The sequence below is a fragment of the Pavona decussata genome, unplaced genomic scaffold, assembly GCF_977016875.1.
Source record: "Pavona decussata unplaced genomic scaffold, jaPavDecu1.1 SCAFFOLD_215, whole genome shotgun sequence".
Classification (NCBI taxonomy): domain Eukaryota; kingdom Metazoa; phylum Cnidaria; class Anthozoa; order Scleractinia; family Agariciidae; genus Pavona; species Pavona decussata.
Window position 1 is genome coordinate 2,662,917 of NW_028145620.1, and position 17,719 is coordinate 2,680,635.

Here is a 17,719-nt window from a genome sequence, read left to right on the forward strand (position 1 = left end):
CTCGTGGGAGCTAAGGCCATTAAACTAGGTTCAAGGGACAAACATCCTGCATACTGCTAGGATTTGAGTGTCGAACGTGTGGTATATGAAAGAAATGTGATGATATATTTCCAGCCTGGTGAATGAATGAGAATGATGATTATTCTAGAAAGTGACGCAGGCATACTCGGAAAAAAGAAATCCGAGTTCTCCTATCAGGAGTCGAACCTAAGACCTTCCGATTACTAGTTCGGATGCTCTACCACTGAGCTACAGGAGACTCGTGAGAGCTTAGGCCGTTAAACTAGGTTCATGTAACAAACCGTTTTTTTATCGATAAGTGATAAATGTCAGTGCAAACTTGCCCGATACGTTCCATAAAACTATTCAGCTTTTAAAATCAATAGAAACTGAATCTCTGTTTAGGACTTATTGTGCACACAAAATAGTTTCCAAGCTTCGTAGGTTATCGCTACTTTCGAGAAACGGGCCTGGTTCGTATATATACCCCTAAGACTATAATATTTTAAAGCACGAACTTTTTAAAGTTCATTGGTTGTAGCGATTTGGTTGCAGCAAAATATATTTAATTTTAATTTATAAAGAGTAAAAGTGCCAAGTGGTTGAGTTCCGTCATGTATGGTGATTCACATGTAAAATTGAGTCAACTGTATTAAGAGTTCTTGCACATCAGTGCGTGCCTTTGCTTAGCCTTGAGTTGAACAAGACTACATTGCTGTTGTTCCGCTAATTGATACTAAGTTTTATGCCTTTATCAGTTATTGTCAAGTTGTGTGCTCTTTCAGTTGATCCCTTTGCGTGGGCCCGTTAAGTCGTGTCTTCAAGCAGCTTGCTACACGTTAGTTTGAATTTATGTCGACGGTGAAGCGTCAACAGAGAGGTTAAGAATGACGTTTATGCTGGCAAACGGCAAAATCAAACTTTGAGCCGTTTGTACACTAGAGTGAGAATATTTGATTTGCTGTGAATAGGAGATTGTGTTGGATTTATTTACAGTCGAACCAGGTCAAGCGTACCCCCCTAGACTCTATTAATGGATCGATTATTTGAAAATTGAAGCCATTAGTCGTTTCAAAGAATGCATTCATTTATTCATTGTTAACGCGGATCAATGATCAAATTAAAATTCGCAGAACATAGATCCGCGCTAACAGTAAAAGCAATAGCCTGTAAAATTCAAACTACAGTACATCTGAAACAGCTCGTTCGTTCAAACTGTTCCTGCATGTTGTTGACACATTCATATAATTCGTTATGCAAATTTGGTCATGGCAAGAGCACAAACTGACAAAGTCAAGCGCTTGCAAATGAGTCGGGCTGAAAAATTCCAATTTATCTTTCATGTATAGCATTACCTACCTTGTAGCATGAAAAAGTTTGGTATATATTATTATTTCACCAGACTGTCCATTATACGTCGACGAATAGCGCAACACATGTGCTGCCATTGTCGAAGGTCAACTGAAATGAACATCTTTCACTGTGAGTTCGCATAATTTTCGCTAAATTAATTTGCATATACCTCAAAAAGAGAACCGTTTGTTATAATAAAACGCTTCCAGTCCTTTTTCATTTTTGTTTTTGAATAACTAACGGAAAAAACGCAAGTGTACAAACGAAAAATGTTCATTTAGTGATCATTAGTGAGTTTAAATTTACGCGACAGGACCCACCGTGCCCGGTTTAAAATAGCGAATTTTCTTTCTGACAGTACGCGTTGACTGCTGTAAATCACGAGAAATCTGTTTTTTGGAAAATCCACTGTTATATAAATCAAGAATTGCCGCTCTGAATATATTGAGAGGGGTTTTTCCCGCGGGCTTTCTGGTTTTCTGGTTTCATGCATTATTTGTACCCTGGTTCGTATAATCCAATCAGAAATCTAATTTTGATTTGAATACTTGAAACGACTAACGGGTTCAATTTTCAAATAATAGATTCATTAATAGAATCTAGGGGGGTACGCTTGACCTGGTTCGACTGTAAGGATTTGAGGGAGAGAAAACAAATTTAGAGACAGGTTTTGCCGTTTGCCGTAAACGTCATTCTTAACTTCAACTTCTCTAATGTTGGGGTCTTGACAATCTGCGAGCCAGCGAGCCAGCCTCAAAAACACTCCGGTTAGCCTAAAAAGCACTCCGGCAGTACTCAGGTTAGCTTAAGGTGGGGCTCTACCTGAATTTGAGTGAAATTTGAAGAGGTTTTAAGAATGGATAGAAGAAAGAAAATGATTTTTGGAACACTAACAGACAGTCGATAACCACGCAAGAGCACCCCAGGTTGCTAGTGGCCCAACTTGGTATCCGTCTATTAATTATTAACTACAAATTCTAATTTTTCACTTCACTAAATCTTCAACATTTCTTATTTCTTTTAATTTTACCAATCCTTCAAGAAAAAATATTTCCTTCCAAATATACCTAAAAATCACCCAAAAATTCGTAAAACACCCCAAATCATTGATTTGTGTTATGAATGGAGGGTTTTTGTATTGCTTGAAATGCAAACAAGATATTTCCATTTGAACGATTTTAAGCGGCATGAAAACGGCTTTCAGGTGAACCCCCACCTTAAATAGCTCGCCGGTTAGCTTAACAGTTAGCATTTATGTTGGGGGTTGTTCATGCCTCGCGAGCCTCCTATGTTTGTTCATGCCTCGCACGTTTGGCTCGCATGGCTCGCACGTTTGGCTCGCTGGCTCGCACATTGGCCACACTCCTAATGTTGTCCAACCTCAACCTCGTTCCCATGGCTAACCGTGGGAACGAGGTTGAATGTTGTCCCCATAAGGCTGGGAAGGCGAGATATCGTCCCTCAACTCCACGTGCACCTTTCACAAGCCGAACACATTGAAGGGTCTGTATGGGAACGCTGGATTCTCAGCCATTAGTTTAAATTTAAGCCATTTCTCAATCTCGTTCCCAGGGTCCTCTCTCTTCCTCCCTAGAGGAAGGGAGGAAGAGAGAGGACCCTGGGAAGGAGGTTGGCCATATCTCAGCTCTCAGCTAATGTTTTGGCTATTTCGAAGCTATCAGTTATGTCGGATCTCAGCTAGCTTTTACTTGTCTCGTGTTTTGAGATTTTTTTATAGTATCGTATTTTGGTTACCGCAAAATCAGCGCGCTGTTCCTGGACCCCAAATTGAATTTCTATAACTTAGGATGGTGATAAGTCTACTGATTCCAGAATTTTGAAGAACCGAGCAAATATGAAGGACGAAACTAGGCAAAACTATAGAGACCAAAAACGCGTGATTTGCCATGGTTATGCTTAGATTAATAAAATACTACTTTAGAAGTATTGAATTATCAACGGCGTGTCTCTCCTTAGTCTGGAAGAGAATCGAGTACCGTCCGAACCTAACCGAAGAACTTTCGAGTAATTCCAAGTATTCTGAGACTTTACGAACACAATTTTTCCATCTTCTGACGAGCACACGACTTCTAGAAGCAACTTAGGAGGAGCTCCGAGCCATCTTCGCTAGCAACTCATTCTCCAGGCATTAACTGTTACTTGACTAAGTTATTTTATGGTAAAATTCACACTATGAGGGCACCCAGGCAAAGTTTAGCCATCTCAGCTAACAGTTTTCTTGACGTTTCTTAGCTATCAATTAAAAAAAAGCCTCCATTTTCTCAGCTGACAGTTAAAATTTTGGCCAATTCTCAGCTATCTGTTAACCTCCTGCAGACCCTCATACTAGATTGCTGGGCATTTCGAATCTCTCGCTATCTCTAACAGAAACTCCTTCCCCTTGTACACTGTTTAGAGCCATTTACTTTTGGCTTTCTAGAACTCGTGCTCTCAAATGTCGGGAGCGTTTGAACAGGTCGTTCAACATTGTTGAAAGCGTAAAAAAAATGTCGAAAGCTCGTTGAGAGCGTGTTGAATCAAATTTAAATTGGTTTAAACTTTCATTCAACATCGCTTCAACATTTCCTTTGTTCTTGAAAATGTTGAATGGCGTTGAGCCCTCCGTTCATCCAACATTTGCCCAACATCCGTTCAACTTTTGTTAAACGAATGTTGGGCAAATGTTGAAACCGTTTAAACGGGCGTTCAGCTCTCCTTGTTCAACCAAAGATCGGTTATCTGACAGCGCTCAAGCTATCCACCCCACCCCTCTCCCACAAACCGTGTTAAAAGCTGCCTTATCGATCTTTTGGTGACAAGAAATTCTGGATTTGTATTAATTTACCCATGACATCATTCTTGCAAAGAGTGAATAGATTTAACAAGAACACATGATTTTATTGCTGCACATGCCAATGTATGTAGTATGAAAAGACTAAATAACAAAAGCACCATATTATCAATAATTTGATAGATGAATGTTTCAGTTAGTGACAGGCATACCCGGAAAAAGAAAATCCGAGTTCTCATAACAGGAATTGAACCTATAACCTTCCGTTTAGTAGTTTGGATATTCTACCACTGAGCCGCTACGAGCCCGGTGTACAGGAGAATCGTGGGAGCCAAGCAATTAAACTAGGTTCTTCCGAGTACGCCTGTGTCAATGACTGAAAAATTCATCTCTCATTTAATCACCAGGTTTTTTACATAACATCTCATTTCTTTCACATATCAGTAATTTATTGCGAAATCTTGCTGTGTTTGGTTAAATAAATCTCAGTTTTGTATATTCAAAAAAAAAAAAGATAGAGAAAATGACAATCATAAATTATTAGATTACAAATTGATAACTGCATTTAGATTCATTCGAAGGACCAGCCTTCTTTGCGCTAAATTGTTTTCAGCTAGTTTACGTTTTCTTTCGCGAAGTAATTATTATGCTTTAGTTAAGGAAACGGCGCAATTTACAAGCGCCCACGGATAAGGCTTCTTCTGTTCAGCGAGGTTGCCAAGCAACTAAATCTGTCTTCAGCGAGTAATAGTGCTCTATGTTCGACAACATTCATTAGCGTTTTCCCTTAAGTGAATAAGTATTCTCCCTTTCAAACAAACCGTCCATTGGGTATAATAAATTTCGTATTGAATGCGTAAGAAAAACTCCGTCGAAATTAAAATAAACTATCGATGAAAACAACATGATCAGGTCAGATGAAATTCCACTCAAGATTTACTATTTATAAATATTCTATTTTCTGGGAAATATAGTAAAGTCTTACCTGCTGTGGCCAGCCTTGGTAAAGCTGAATCACAGGCTAAGTAAGAGTACTACTTCTCTTAGCCCTTTCTCATGAAATTTAGAACGAAAGAAAGCAATTTCACAGAAATTATGATCCTAATCAACAACAAAGATAATGGTTATTCTGGACTAGCTGAATGGTTCTGCAGAAACTGGACCCAGGGGGAATTATGGCTGAAAAATCACGTGACATCCTATGAGCTTGCAAGGGAGTCGTCTGATCTATTTTTACATTTTAGGCAAACTTAACGATATATATTTTTATCCTAATGTCTGGTAATTTAAGTTACTCAAATTATTTTTAAGAACTAAATAATGTTTAAAATCAATCTATTTCTTAATGTACAATTCTCAAAACGAAAACGGTTAACTTCGATAAAACGATCATTGAACAAACAATCGACATCTGACCCACACCTGACTGCGAAGAAAATTAGGCGCAGCTATCGCCGCGCTGTTAGGGAACATACAACATACAAACGATGATTATTATGAACGTAAACAACAAAGTTATTCATGTCTGCTTCTTCGAGAGTTCCGTGCAAACCTGGCCCAGCCGTCGAAATGCTTTGGTAACACCACGTAAATTCGTAACGTCAAACTCAGTGCGTTCTTCACTTCCGGTTCTTTAAGTGTATACTGGTATACTGCTTAGGAACGCAAGCATTGGAACAAAACGTTTTATTTACACCAACCAGGCGTCACATCAGGGAACTAAAATGGTCCTTTGACGTACCACAATGAAGGCAATTGCCATCGCGGGTGAGTTTACCCTAAAAGACATTACTTCTGTGTCTTAAAGACAATGCAAACCCAAAGACTCTCAGAACTCTGGTCGTCATGGATGTGCGGTGCAGACAATATCTCTACCGCTATCATACGGGTGCCACTCTTCTGAGTGAAAATAAACAGTTGTGCAATTATGATCCACAGCAACAACTTCTGCTCCTCGAACCATTTCTTTGCCGTCCATTGGTGAACCTACGGGTCGAATTCCGCCATAAGCACATCGGTCTAGATTCAGATAGTAATGTGCATCTGAAAAGAGAAGTAAAAGAAAAAATATACTGATCAATGACGGATAGGAAATGGTTTTATAGGTTATTCTGGCCTCGTTAATTGGTCGATGTATCTAATTTATTTTCCGCCTATCGATATGACCTGAGGTTTTTTCATCCAAGAAGACGCTAATCGGACCAAATATTACTTAATAATAATAATAATAATAATAATAATAATAATAATAATAATAATAATAATAATGATGATGATGATGATGATGATGATGATGATGATAATAATAATAATAATAACGGTTTATTTTCACAGTTCTACGAACATGGCCGATAAAAACCGGAGTAAAACAAAACAAAAAAAACAAACAAACAAGCCATTAAACTAATTAATTCAATTAAACTAATATCTCAACAATCTGCAGTTTTTTCGTTCCGTTACCTGTGTAGTTTATTTTGCCAAAGTCCAAATCCATTTTCTTCTTCAGTTTCTTGAAAGTAAACTCGATGCCATGTACGCGAGGAATCTGGTTTGAGAAACAAAGGACAGTGGTCAACAACAACACACCATAGTTGAATAGCAATGATCCATTAGCTTTATAACAGTTTTTGCGACTGAAAGAAACTCTAAAGCTGCAATATTTAGATCCTTACGCACTCGCAAATATCTTGTTCTTTCGGAATAAGGCAGAGAGCCGTGATTACCCCTTACTCATAAATGCGCGTGTAATTTCCTGATTGGTTAATCCGTACATAATTATGTACCCAAGAATGCCCAATTTGAAAACTGGAATGACTTGTGTGCACAGTATATCATTAGGCTAGAGGTTCCAGTGCACACGCAAGGTAAAGTTGTACTTTGGGCCAAGGTCACCAATACAGTCGTTGATTAACCCGGTTCCAGTACATGTATCATGAAGAAACTGGGATGGAGTGCCAGTCCATCGTAGGATTACCTCCAACACTTTGTCCCTGGTCAGTACACATTTATATACCAGTTTCTTGTATAAGAAACACTAAGCAGAATTTCCAACGCACGGGGGACGAAAAACTCTTCGTTTGTGGAAACAAACACTAGGCCGCATTTAAACCATTACGACACTATCATACAAGGACTGAAAGATGAAACTCTTTGAGAAAGTTGAGAGACGAAAAGAGTGCATGGCCAAACGACAACGTAACTCGCAACTCGCGAAGAGCAAGCTCTTGGCCACATGTGATGTCTGGTAAAAATATTTTATACGGAATCAAGAGGAATACCTGCAGATCATTAGTTGTGAATGTGAACCACATTTCACTGTCTTCGATACGGCCTTGACGACATCTATAATAACGAAGAGCAGTTCCTGGGGCGAATAACTGATACAGCAGAACTCCTAATAGTACTGCTAAGATGAAGCCAGCGAGCAACCAGCGGCGAAAACCTGAAGTAGTCAAAGACAGAGTCAATGAGATGGACACCTTAACGTTTTCCGACCTGTACGTAACCCAGTATGGGTTATTTAAACACAACAAATATAAATATGAACTTCTGAACAATAAGAACGATGATCCATTTTGACATTTTCTCCATCCAGTCATGTCTAATTCTAGATTCGTCAGCAAAAGATAGCTTTGAAAGAGCAAAGAATTTTCAAGAATTTCTAGCAGGCCAGTTACCTCTCAAACATTTCTTCTTGGCCAAATGCACTTCGGTTTTCACATCTTCTTTCACGTGCTCCCGCAAGTCACCAACAGCACGTGCTACATGACCGGAAGAAATACTCAACATGACCGACACGAAGGACTGTACCAATTTCACTTCACTGGACTGAGCTTCCACTTCCACACCAACAAGAGTCTGGCCAAGCAAAAACACGTCACTGGATACAGCTTCGCACACGCGGCTCTGAGGTATGGCGACTCCCGGATGTTCCAGTGAAGCATAGAGTCGTTCGCCGTTTTCAACTGGACCGAGAACTTTAACGTTAACCATACCGATTACACACACGAGGTCGGTTGAATCTGGAAAAAAGAAGAATGTAGGCATGATTTAAATCTTTGAAAACTTCGATGACTCTCATTCTCGATTTTAGCTTAATTTTTTTTATATTTTAATTGTATCATATAATATACTTCTAGTAATAGGACCTCCATGTAAACCACTCTTGTGATGGAGCATCTTATTAAAAGATTGTTATTATTATTATTACACGTCTTGAGACTCGACAGTTAATTTGAATACAAATAAGTTCCATATGAATCCAAGCCTGCTATCCCGTGAATGTCGCAGGGGTGTTAAGAGTATACCAGCGAGGGAATACCTGAGGATGTTTGAAGGGATGCCTGTAAGGGATACCCAAGGGAAAAGGTCTCAGAGGAGATATCTGAAGGGACATTTCAACTGCACGTGAATCCCCTCAGTCATCGACTGTAAAAAGGTTAAACAGTCCCTTGTTCCCGGAACATTCCGAATATAGAAACACACTTGAACAGCCCACCTCTTCCTCACCCCAATATAAGCACCCCCTCCAAGCCATGAAGTACACCACTGCTGGTCCCTAGCCCTGGTTCTGTAAGTATTATTCAAACAAATGACTTGTTTCTCGCAAGTGTCCATCTTTACCTTTAACTTCTGCTTCAGCAGGAGTCTTGGCCTCAAGATATGCTGATCTACTAATAACGCCGGCCATCTTGGCTTTAGATGCATTGAAATGTGTCAGCTTCTCAATGTGGCTTTTCCCATCAGGCCCTTCAAAAAACCCGATGACGTCACCCTCTTCAAGAGGAAGGTCGTGGGTAGACTTCTCCAGTCTGAAGTGATAAGCAATGTCTCCCCTCGCCGTCAGAATAGGCTTGTTGACTTGCAGCTCATCGATTACGGCAGATTTAGCTTCCAGGCGTTCTGTGACTACTTCTGTAGCATTGATACCTTAAAGAAATCAAAGATGGCGCGTGAACTCAAAGTGAGTGTTCAAGTGAATATGCCAAGGAAAGCTTTAAAGCAGCTCGCTGATATTTACTTTTTCTTTGGGCCTCTTTTAATTTAACCGGCTTGAACTGCCTAAAGTACGTAAACCATCTCACTGCCAAGTTTGCTAAACAAGATGTCAGTAAATGTGTTAAGGAAAAATTAAACGCTTTCTCTTCAATTCGTAGTCCTTATTGATGATCAAAAATTTTGACTTCATTGAATCGACTCACAAATGACTTTAATTCTATGTGTTCTGTATTACAAAATACAAGGAGGAAACTTAAGCCTTGATCGTTTCCTTTCGTGGTATTTTAATCATTCTCTAAGTGAAATATACTGGTAATGACCAAACAACTTACTGTTGACGCTATTCAGCTCGCTACTCAGGCTGCCGAGTGGACTTGACTCTTCAACTAAAGAACAAATCGTGAGAATTACAAGACTAAGAATGAAAAAACACCGGCTTAAAACTCCACTTAAGTTCAATTGCCTTTTAATATCACCCAGGAAACAAATATTAACTTGCTGATTGGCAAAATGTCAGTAATAGCTCATTACCTCGACCACACGTCCCAAGTCGAGCCCCACCCCCTCCCTCTGTCAAACACACACGCAACAGATTCTTGGCTTCACTTTGCGCTAACAGTAAGAGATTAAAAAAGGGAGGAGAAAAGTTTGAACCAAGATAACTTTTTAGCATCGCGGGGTCAGAATAGTGATGTAATACTGAAGACAAGAGAAATATGAGCACTTACTTTTAGGTCTCTTCCTCTTGCTTTCTGGACTAGGAGTACCGAAATATCCATGATCACTACCTGCATCTTCATCTGAGAGCATAAAAAGGAAATAAAATCAACATAACTGATTGCTCTATTTTTTTTATATTCAAGTGCAGTCTTTCAATGGCTCCCAGCAATCTCTACATTTCAGTCAACTCTACAACTAAAACTTTGATTAATGTATTACAACGCTGAGAAGAATATCACGGCGACTACGTTAATAATGTAATTAACTAGTGGGGAGTGGGGGAGAGGTCTAAACTTCAATAGATTCCTTGGAAATGCCCGCGAGAACAACTGACAAGAACGTTTTTAAACGTAATTTAAAAATTACCGATACGCTGCAAAAGTATTTTGACTGCAATCGTGATTCCATTGACCTTAAAGTAAAAACTTTCGCTAACAGAAACCTCAGGTTTCCGCCTAATCGTTAATTTTAATCCAGGCCAGGGAAATAGGCAAGTAGTTCCATTTTCTTGTAGATAGTAACGTGAACAGTGAAATGTAAGCCATGGCCGCCTAAGAAAGTCTTCTTTCTAAGCAATTTTTCTTTAGACAATGAAAAAGCAGATGATTAGAAGAGTCAGACGTCTTCGCTGTGGTTAAAAAGAACCTGAAAACTTGCTAACCACATTTCTTACCTAGGCTAAGCTTTTGGTTCTTTTTGCTTTGAACTTGAAATTGCTTGCTCGTAAACTCTGTTGTCGTTCCATCCAAAAAGTGTAGCACAACGACCAAACGGAAAACATTCCTCTCTTCGCCTTTAACACGAGAAAGTTCGTACACTTTTATTCCTTTGTGAGACAAGTAAACTGAGTCGAGGTTCACAGAAAAGTTTGTAAAGAACGGTTCTTTTTTGCTGTACTCAACCTCCAGCGGAACTCGACCGTTCAAGTCCTGAAGAATCCTCGCTGCTTCGGGACATCTTTCCACGTATGCAAAAATACTCTGTAGGGAAAATAAACAAGCGCCAGTGACTCAGACTCATACTACAAACACACCCAAGGTTATCAAATGTTAAAATTGAGATGATCTACTCTCTATCTGTGATGTATCTTATACTGATTGTCTTCAGTGGTAGCCTCAGTATACAGTAGCCTTGATTACCGAATGCTAAGTGCCACTATTACAATGAACGTTGTCGAGCAGTACTGTCTGTGGTGCTGCTGTTAGGAGTGAAAGAGTAAAATCTCTTTCTGAAACTTCGCTCAACTTTCGAGCGGCTTAGGACATCACTTAAATTCCTCCGTGCGATAACAAGTGGAGTCCCATGCACTGATTCAACAAGTTTGAATCCGCCCAAAACTTCATAGAATCGATGGAAGTCTTAAGCTCTGTTCAAAACATGGGTAATTAAACAGGGTTTCACAAAATGAAAATTGGCAACAGAAAGCTGAACCATTGGCTTTGACATAGGATTCAAGTAAACCTTAACTTATGCTTTCACTTGATTAAAATTGAGCTAAATCTGTCGCCGACAAAAATCCTAAAGCAGCTTTTATGAACGAAACAATTTTAAACTGTGTTTCACTAAACAGCTTTTAAACGTGTTTAAGCCTTGGTGTGAATGGGGCATTAAGCTCGCGCTTTCGTGTTGTTGAACTCACGTTGTCAAGAACTCCTGTTAACTGTCGCTCTCGTTTTATTTTCTAACTCTCGCGCACACTCACTCATGCGCTCTCAAAGAGTTTGAATCCACACCAACCATCGTTAATGTTGATGGCCGCCTAACGACTGTCGTTTTACCAGGGCTTATGTTTTGATTTGTTACAATTTAGTTACCTGAATTTGTTTTTGCGCCGTTGCCTTAAGATGAACATCAGCATTTAGTAATCTCTGTTCCGAGTTGGCTTTTCGACGACTCTGTCCTTTCTCGTAGACATCTTTCAAATCTAAAACAGTGACATTTGCCTTTGTATTGTCCGTGTAGCTGAGATCCAAAGATGGGAAAACTGAGAAGAGAAAAAATGGTCTTAAAACCTGTTTATCTTACATTCAACATAAACCCTGTCATTTTAGGCAAGGAAAAACAATTGACAGTAAAATACCAGACAGCCGTCACAAGCAGCGTAAGACAACCAGCCACCCCCCAGAAAAAAAAATCCAGCAGGAAATAAAAACAACTAATAATAGTGCTTATTCAGACAATCCTCTAAAAATAGCCTTTCTAATAGGAATGTTTTAAGATTGTTTCAAAATGGTTTGGAAAACAGATCAAATACTAAGATAACATTCATAACAGCCTAACATTACTTAAAACAGTTAACCATGACAATCCAGACTTATATTTGGGCTTACGTAAGTAGGAAATTTGTAGGGCTTAAATTGTTGTAGGGGTCGATTTTTACAGCGGCTAATATATTAGGAATTTTACGGTACAGTACTCGGTTGATTTTTGGCAATTGGTTGCTCAACTGCTTTAACCGGCAACAACTTCGGTTGAACATTTTGGTCAATAACTGTCTATCTGACATTTCCAGCAAAGAAAACGAACCTCAAGCAATAAAATTTGTGCGTAACTCTCGCTAAAGAAACTGCGCGTGACGGCCTGAGTGGCCGTCAAGTCAAGACATCACGGCATCCTGATCATGAGCTAACGCAATATGTCACGTCATATAAAGAGGTAAAAAGCATGGATTTGCAAATCTGGATGGAAAGCATTGACAGTTATTGAGTTAATGCGGGGCTGTTTGCTTCCTGTCTTGCTTTCAAAACGGCTGACAGAGAGCAACAAAAAACAACATCACTAAAATAGTGCACAGTTTGTCTTTTTTGGTGGCAAAGAATGTAAATTAAAGAAAACAAACCACAAATGACAATATATTGGACCCGTTGTTCAGCGATGTTTAAACTTTATGGCTGATATTTCTGCGACTTGTTTTTCAACCATGGTTACACAATACACAAGAAAGAAAATACCGTATTTACGCACTCTATGACGTAAATTGCTTCTTAAAATACTTTCGATTAGGTCTCGAAAGTTACAGTTGGCTAAATTCGAGGTTTGACCTAGTCTTAAAAATATTCACACCTCTATTCAACTCCAGTTCAAAAGTTTACAAGTAATTCGCAGACGTGTCTTGCATTTTAATGACGTCCTGTTAGTGTGTTGCAACACACCCGCTGGCATATACTCACGTACATCAAGTCATGAAATAAAACAACCCCGATTAAGTTAAGTCGCAATCTCCACCTTGTAAACCCAGGCTTGTAAAACTTTCCCAGTTTCGTGATATTGCAATTTATGTCGGGCAATATCTATAGCTATGTACAATGCCCTTTTCACCTCCCACTGCCTAGAAGAAATAATGATATAGTTTTTATTTCAAAGAGATTTTCGTGACACCACATGTAGTACACTTGTCCTTTTCTCGGTTAATTTCTTCGGCTATAAATGTTTTCGCGACAGTCGATTATTTTTTTAATTTCACTGCTGAAGATTTGCTTCCCAGTTCTTTTTGCAAACATTCAAGGTACTCGTTTTATTTCAAATTCATAGGGGCAAACTTTAGGAGCTTTCACTGAGATCATCCACGCCTTTAGAAACCAATAATTTCCATGGATTTAACAAACTTATGAATGAAGTTCGTAAAAGTCGACCTTAACACGGTCAAAGTTTAATTTAATTTATGGTCAGAAATTTATGGTCGGAAATGGCTTTCAAATACGGATTTTTTAATATTTGGACTATTTAGAGAAGAAAACATACTCAAATGTTAATGCAAGTCTATTTAGATTTGATCCATTAGACTGTTCCTTGCGGCTAGCAGTGCCGGTGAAGAGCGTCATCGGATTTCCTAACTGATAATAAAGTGTTCGATTGTCAAGTACCAAAATTTGCATGGAGTATTTTTAACTGCAAACAAAACATACAATCGTTCAATGCCTGTTCATTACCTGCCCATTTATTTCCTTATTCAGAAACTTGATAGGATACAAATTATGTAAAGCTTGCATAGAGCGAAATACACGACGAAGTAGTGCGCGTTCTCGGGGCTGCTAGGAAATTGACAAACCCAGGTCGATAAAATAAACGGTATAGATTAGCAGTCATTTGAAATGCATCGCCAAAGGATAACACTGTGATGTCAAAGGGTATGCATCTGACAGGTTGAAAGTAGACAAACTAACATTAACGGAACAAATGTCCTGTCACTCACTTCAGCCATTGGAGTTTGTCACGACGCCACATCGAATAAACTTGCTACACCGTGGCATTATTAAATAAACGATTTTACAGAAACAAATTTCAACGCAGGGAAATCATGAACACAATATGAACACAATTGCTCATTTGATAAATAATTACAGGAGTTATTTGAACCGATGGTGTAATCTGCTCATGACCGTATAGTCTGCACGTAACGTGCGGCAGACAAGCAGATGGAACTTGTATCCCCGAAATTATCAGTTCTTTTTAGAAATTAAGCAGCTAGAATAGAGCTTGAAGAAAAAGTATGAAACGTACGGCATTTCATCGTTTTCCTTCCGTAAGGCTCGTTGTATAAAGTTTTCCAAGATTAAAGCTGTAGATTTAGCAATATTATTTAAAAAAAAGCCACATACTAATAACACAAGTCTTCACAACATCTCAGGGAAAACTAGTTTGAACCGAACTAAGCTCATTCCTGTAGCTAGATTTCCTGACTCTGCAAAATAACTTACGTACCTGGATCATTTGGCATCGGAAACAAGCTGGGGTTCATGTACAAGCTGGTCTCCTCTAATATGTCGTCCAGTGTAATCGGCTTGCCGTTTATGTTTATCATTTGATCCTCGTAAGGATCGCTCAATTCCAAGCTGCTCATGGTTCAGTAAAGATGCAATTGCAGAAGTGCTGGGCTAATACGACAATTGACACGGGAGGAGTATTAAAATCCCTCTGATATCTCGCTTTCTAACTCGCGTACTTCAATATTTCACACACGGTTCGTTCTGAAGATAACTTGGTTACGACTCAAAAGATTGCTCCACTGATGTAAAGTAATAGTACACTTGATTACAATGTTTTCAGAGATTCAGTTCACTCTGAATGTTCGTCGACTCAAGACAGGAAGTCTTTACGTCTCACACACAGCTGTGTAGAAAATTGCGTGCATTGTGCTCAATAACCGCAAAATCGCCAATCAACCGTAAAGTTCCTGTTTGCATGTGATTTCACCGCTTTAACGAAATGTGCTTTCCAAGAATGGTTAACCAACCTGTAGATCTAAGTTTTCCTGAACTAGGGTAATGACCTTTTGTTAGAAATTGCACGTCTCGTCGCTGTCAATCGCTGCACTTTGAAATGGAGCTGTACCTAGCAACTGTTGAACAAACACGACATGATGCAAAAACGCCATTTAAGGACAGGACAGGAAGTAACAAGCGCACGTCACAGATATATATGTCCGATCAATTAAATTTAAAAAATAAATTGAAATGCTCTATGTCTCCCAGTACATTTAAGAAAACACACTAAGGAAAAGTCGAAAAGGAAAGCTAAGCGAATATTTTGACTGGTAAATTGTAGGGGTGTCAATATCGCAGATGACGTGGCATTAGCCAACACACTGGACGTGCTATGTTGCCACAAAACTAAACGGGGTCACAGGTTGGCCTCTGACTCATGATCACGCTTTGTACGAGAGCAAATCGCGCGTCATACTGAGTGTTGCCATAAGAAATAGTCAATGATAGAACTTTCTACTGAAAACTGTCCTCCTGTCGCTCGTGACCAAGACTTATGAACAAATGATTCAGTAAATTGTGTACAGATTTGATCCAGTTGCGTCACAGCTGAAGGGTGTTGGCTATCTGTGATACAAACTGAAGGATAGGAAAAAGTATTTTGAATTCACTTGACTTCATTTTGGTTTATTGTGTAATAGTAATCAATTTCTTTTCGGCATTGATTTTGAAAAAAGCCAAGCCTGGAGGCAAACTCATGTCCATGTGTGTCAGTGCCGGCGGGAAGGAGCGAGAGACTGAGAGAGGAAAGAACAAGGTTTAATTTTCACTACCAGTGGCTTCCATCATCATCAAGATCTACTTGCTGAGTTCTAACATTTCAGCACATTATGATCTTATTTTCAAAAACGTGACACTGAAACATACATGAGGCGTGAGGACATTTCCTACCACTCCAATCCTAGTAAATTGTATTTCCTAATATCATTGTTCCTTCAGTGGAATGTATTTATTTCCTTAGTTTATTTCCACGAAACAAGGCGGAAGGAACAATATCCATACTCACAGGTCAGAAACGGTTTTTTCTTTCTTCATTTCACGTTCCAGCGCTTTATTTCAGTATCAATTCCTATTTATATTATTGAAGGCGCTGCGCAGTTTATACATTTTCATCAACGGAACAAATCAATCAGTTGCCGTGCTTCCGACCGTCGCTTTTATTCACCGTTTTATTCTAACAATTTACGGGGGGTGACAACTCTAACAAACACTGTTTCGGGACAAAGCCAAAATTGTTCCGGGAATCTGGAGATTTTTCCGGGAATCGGGACACTTAGAAATTTTTCCGGGAAACACGTTATAATTCTGGGACATTGCAGAAAAAAATCGGGACATCAAAGGAGATGTATCCCAAAAATTCGGGAGGATGATCCAAATTTCCGGGACGACTAAGGTTAAGACCTAGTATTGCTCAAACAGCGTTTGTTAGAGTTGTCACCCCCCTTGAATGAGCACTATCCATTGGTTTATTCAAGAAATATATCATGGTTGCTGTCAATCATAGTATCCACCTCTTCACAAGAACTTATACTTGAAGTTGACAGAATGATGTTTTTCAGTCAGTGTCACAGTCATACTCGGAGAAAGAAAATCCGAGTTCTTCCTAGCCTGCGAGCAAGCTCTCTTTTGAGGATAGCGCGAGCCGCGAGAGGATTGAGCCGGGGGCGGGAGAATTTACAATAATTTATCATGGTGAACAATAGGTAAAACTAAAGGAAAACGTTTTGCCACTTTCATTCGAAAATTTAAAGTGTCTCTGAACCCCTCTGGTAAAATTTTTTAAACTTTGCAAAGATTGTATCTAAACATGCGATTACAGTTCCATAATACAAAATGGGGTCGCCGAGCTTGTTTTTTACTATAACCACTCGAAGGTAAAATTAGGGCTGTTTTAACAGGTTACACTGTTGCGATGGTAACCCTTTATGTGGAGAGAATGACCGCACCTTGTTCACCAATATTAGTGCTGTTTTTGGTATCATTACTGTTGCATAAACTTATAAAGAGTGGTACTATCGATCCGTGTGTAAGTGCTGGAAAGTATGGGACACCAGCACCAACCACCTTAAAACATATTATTTCCCCCAGTGTTGGTGAATAGTGGTGGATATTTACCGCGGAACCGCGAGGTGGCGAGGTAAATACCGGCTTCCCATTCGGTGAATATAAACTGTTAAACATTTAGAAGGAAAGAGTTCCATTCATGAGGGTATTCTCTACACAGGTAATCTGTTTCAATCTCTCAGACTGTCGGATGACAAAATAAAAGCGAACGTAATAGAAGCGCATTTTGTCTTCTGTTTTAGCTCTCAGTTTCCTGTCATATACAGTGGATTCAGGCCTAGACCAACTGGTTTGGCTTGCGGCCACTTAGGCTCTATCCAGATGTAATTTCCGTTTTTATTCGTGAAAACAGTAAAATGAAAGCTATTGAGCGGGACAGCCCTGTTGCACTGTCTCCTGCGCATTTCAAGGTGGTTCTACTTTTTGAGTCCGTGGATGAAATCCTCAGTAGAGAGCGACCAATCAAATAACGCCATTGAACAATACTTTCATTTGTTTCTGTTCGTTTTTCGACATTTTTGCAACTAACAAG

The 17,719-nt window shown here is 39.3% G+C and overlaps 1 protein-coding gene, 2 long non-coding RNA genes and 1 other non-coding gene across 4 annotated transcripts; 2 read left to right on the top strand and 2 right to left on the bottom strand.

The window, feature by feature from the left end:
- Positions 1-186: 186 nt before the first annotated feature.
- Trnat-agu (transfer RNA threonine (anticodon AGU)) lies at positions 187-259 on the bottom strand. Its single transcript has one exon. It is a non-coding gene; the product is annotated as a tRNA-Thr (tRNA).
- Positions 260-855: 596 nt separating this feature from the next.
- On the top strand, positions 856-4,659 carry LOC146460016 (uncharacterized). The gene is made up of 2 exons (XR_014857763.1): positions 856-995; positions 1,988-4,659. It is a non-coding gene; the product is annotated as an uncharacterized LOC146460016 (long non-coding RNA).
- LOC146460017 (uncharacterized) lies at positions 4,227-15,325 on the bottom strand. Its single transcript, XM_085088595.1, has 10 exons — positions 14,564-15,325; positions 11,677-11,846; positions 10,536-10,842; positions 9,871-9,942; positions 9,475-9,528; positions 8,768-9,073; positions 7,822-8,166; positions 7,423-7,586; positions 6,605-6,689; positions 4,227-6,187 (listed from the first exon to the last, which is right to left on the bottom strand). The coding sequence occupies exons 1-10, from the start codon at positions 14,700-14,702 to the stop codon at positions 5,988-5,990; spliced, it is 1,842 nt and encodes a 613-aa protein (XP_084944721.1). The 5' UTR covers positions 14,703-15,325; the 3' UTR covers positions 4,227-5,987.
- Positions 13,434-14,086, top strand: LOC146460018 (uncharacterized). The gene is made up of 2 exons (XR_014857764.1): positions 13,434-13,609; positions 13,644-14,086. It is a non-coding gene; the product is annotated as an uncharacterized LOC146460018 (long non-coding RNA).
- Positions 15,326-17,719: the final 2,394 nt, after the last annotated feature.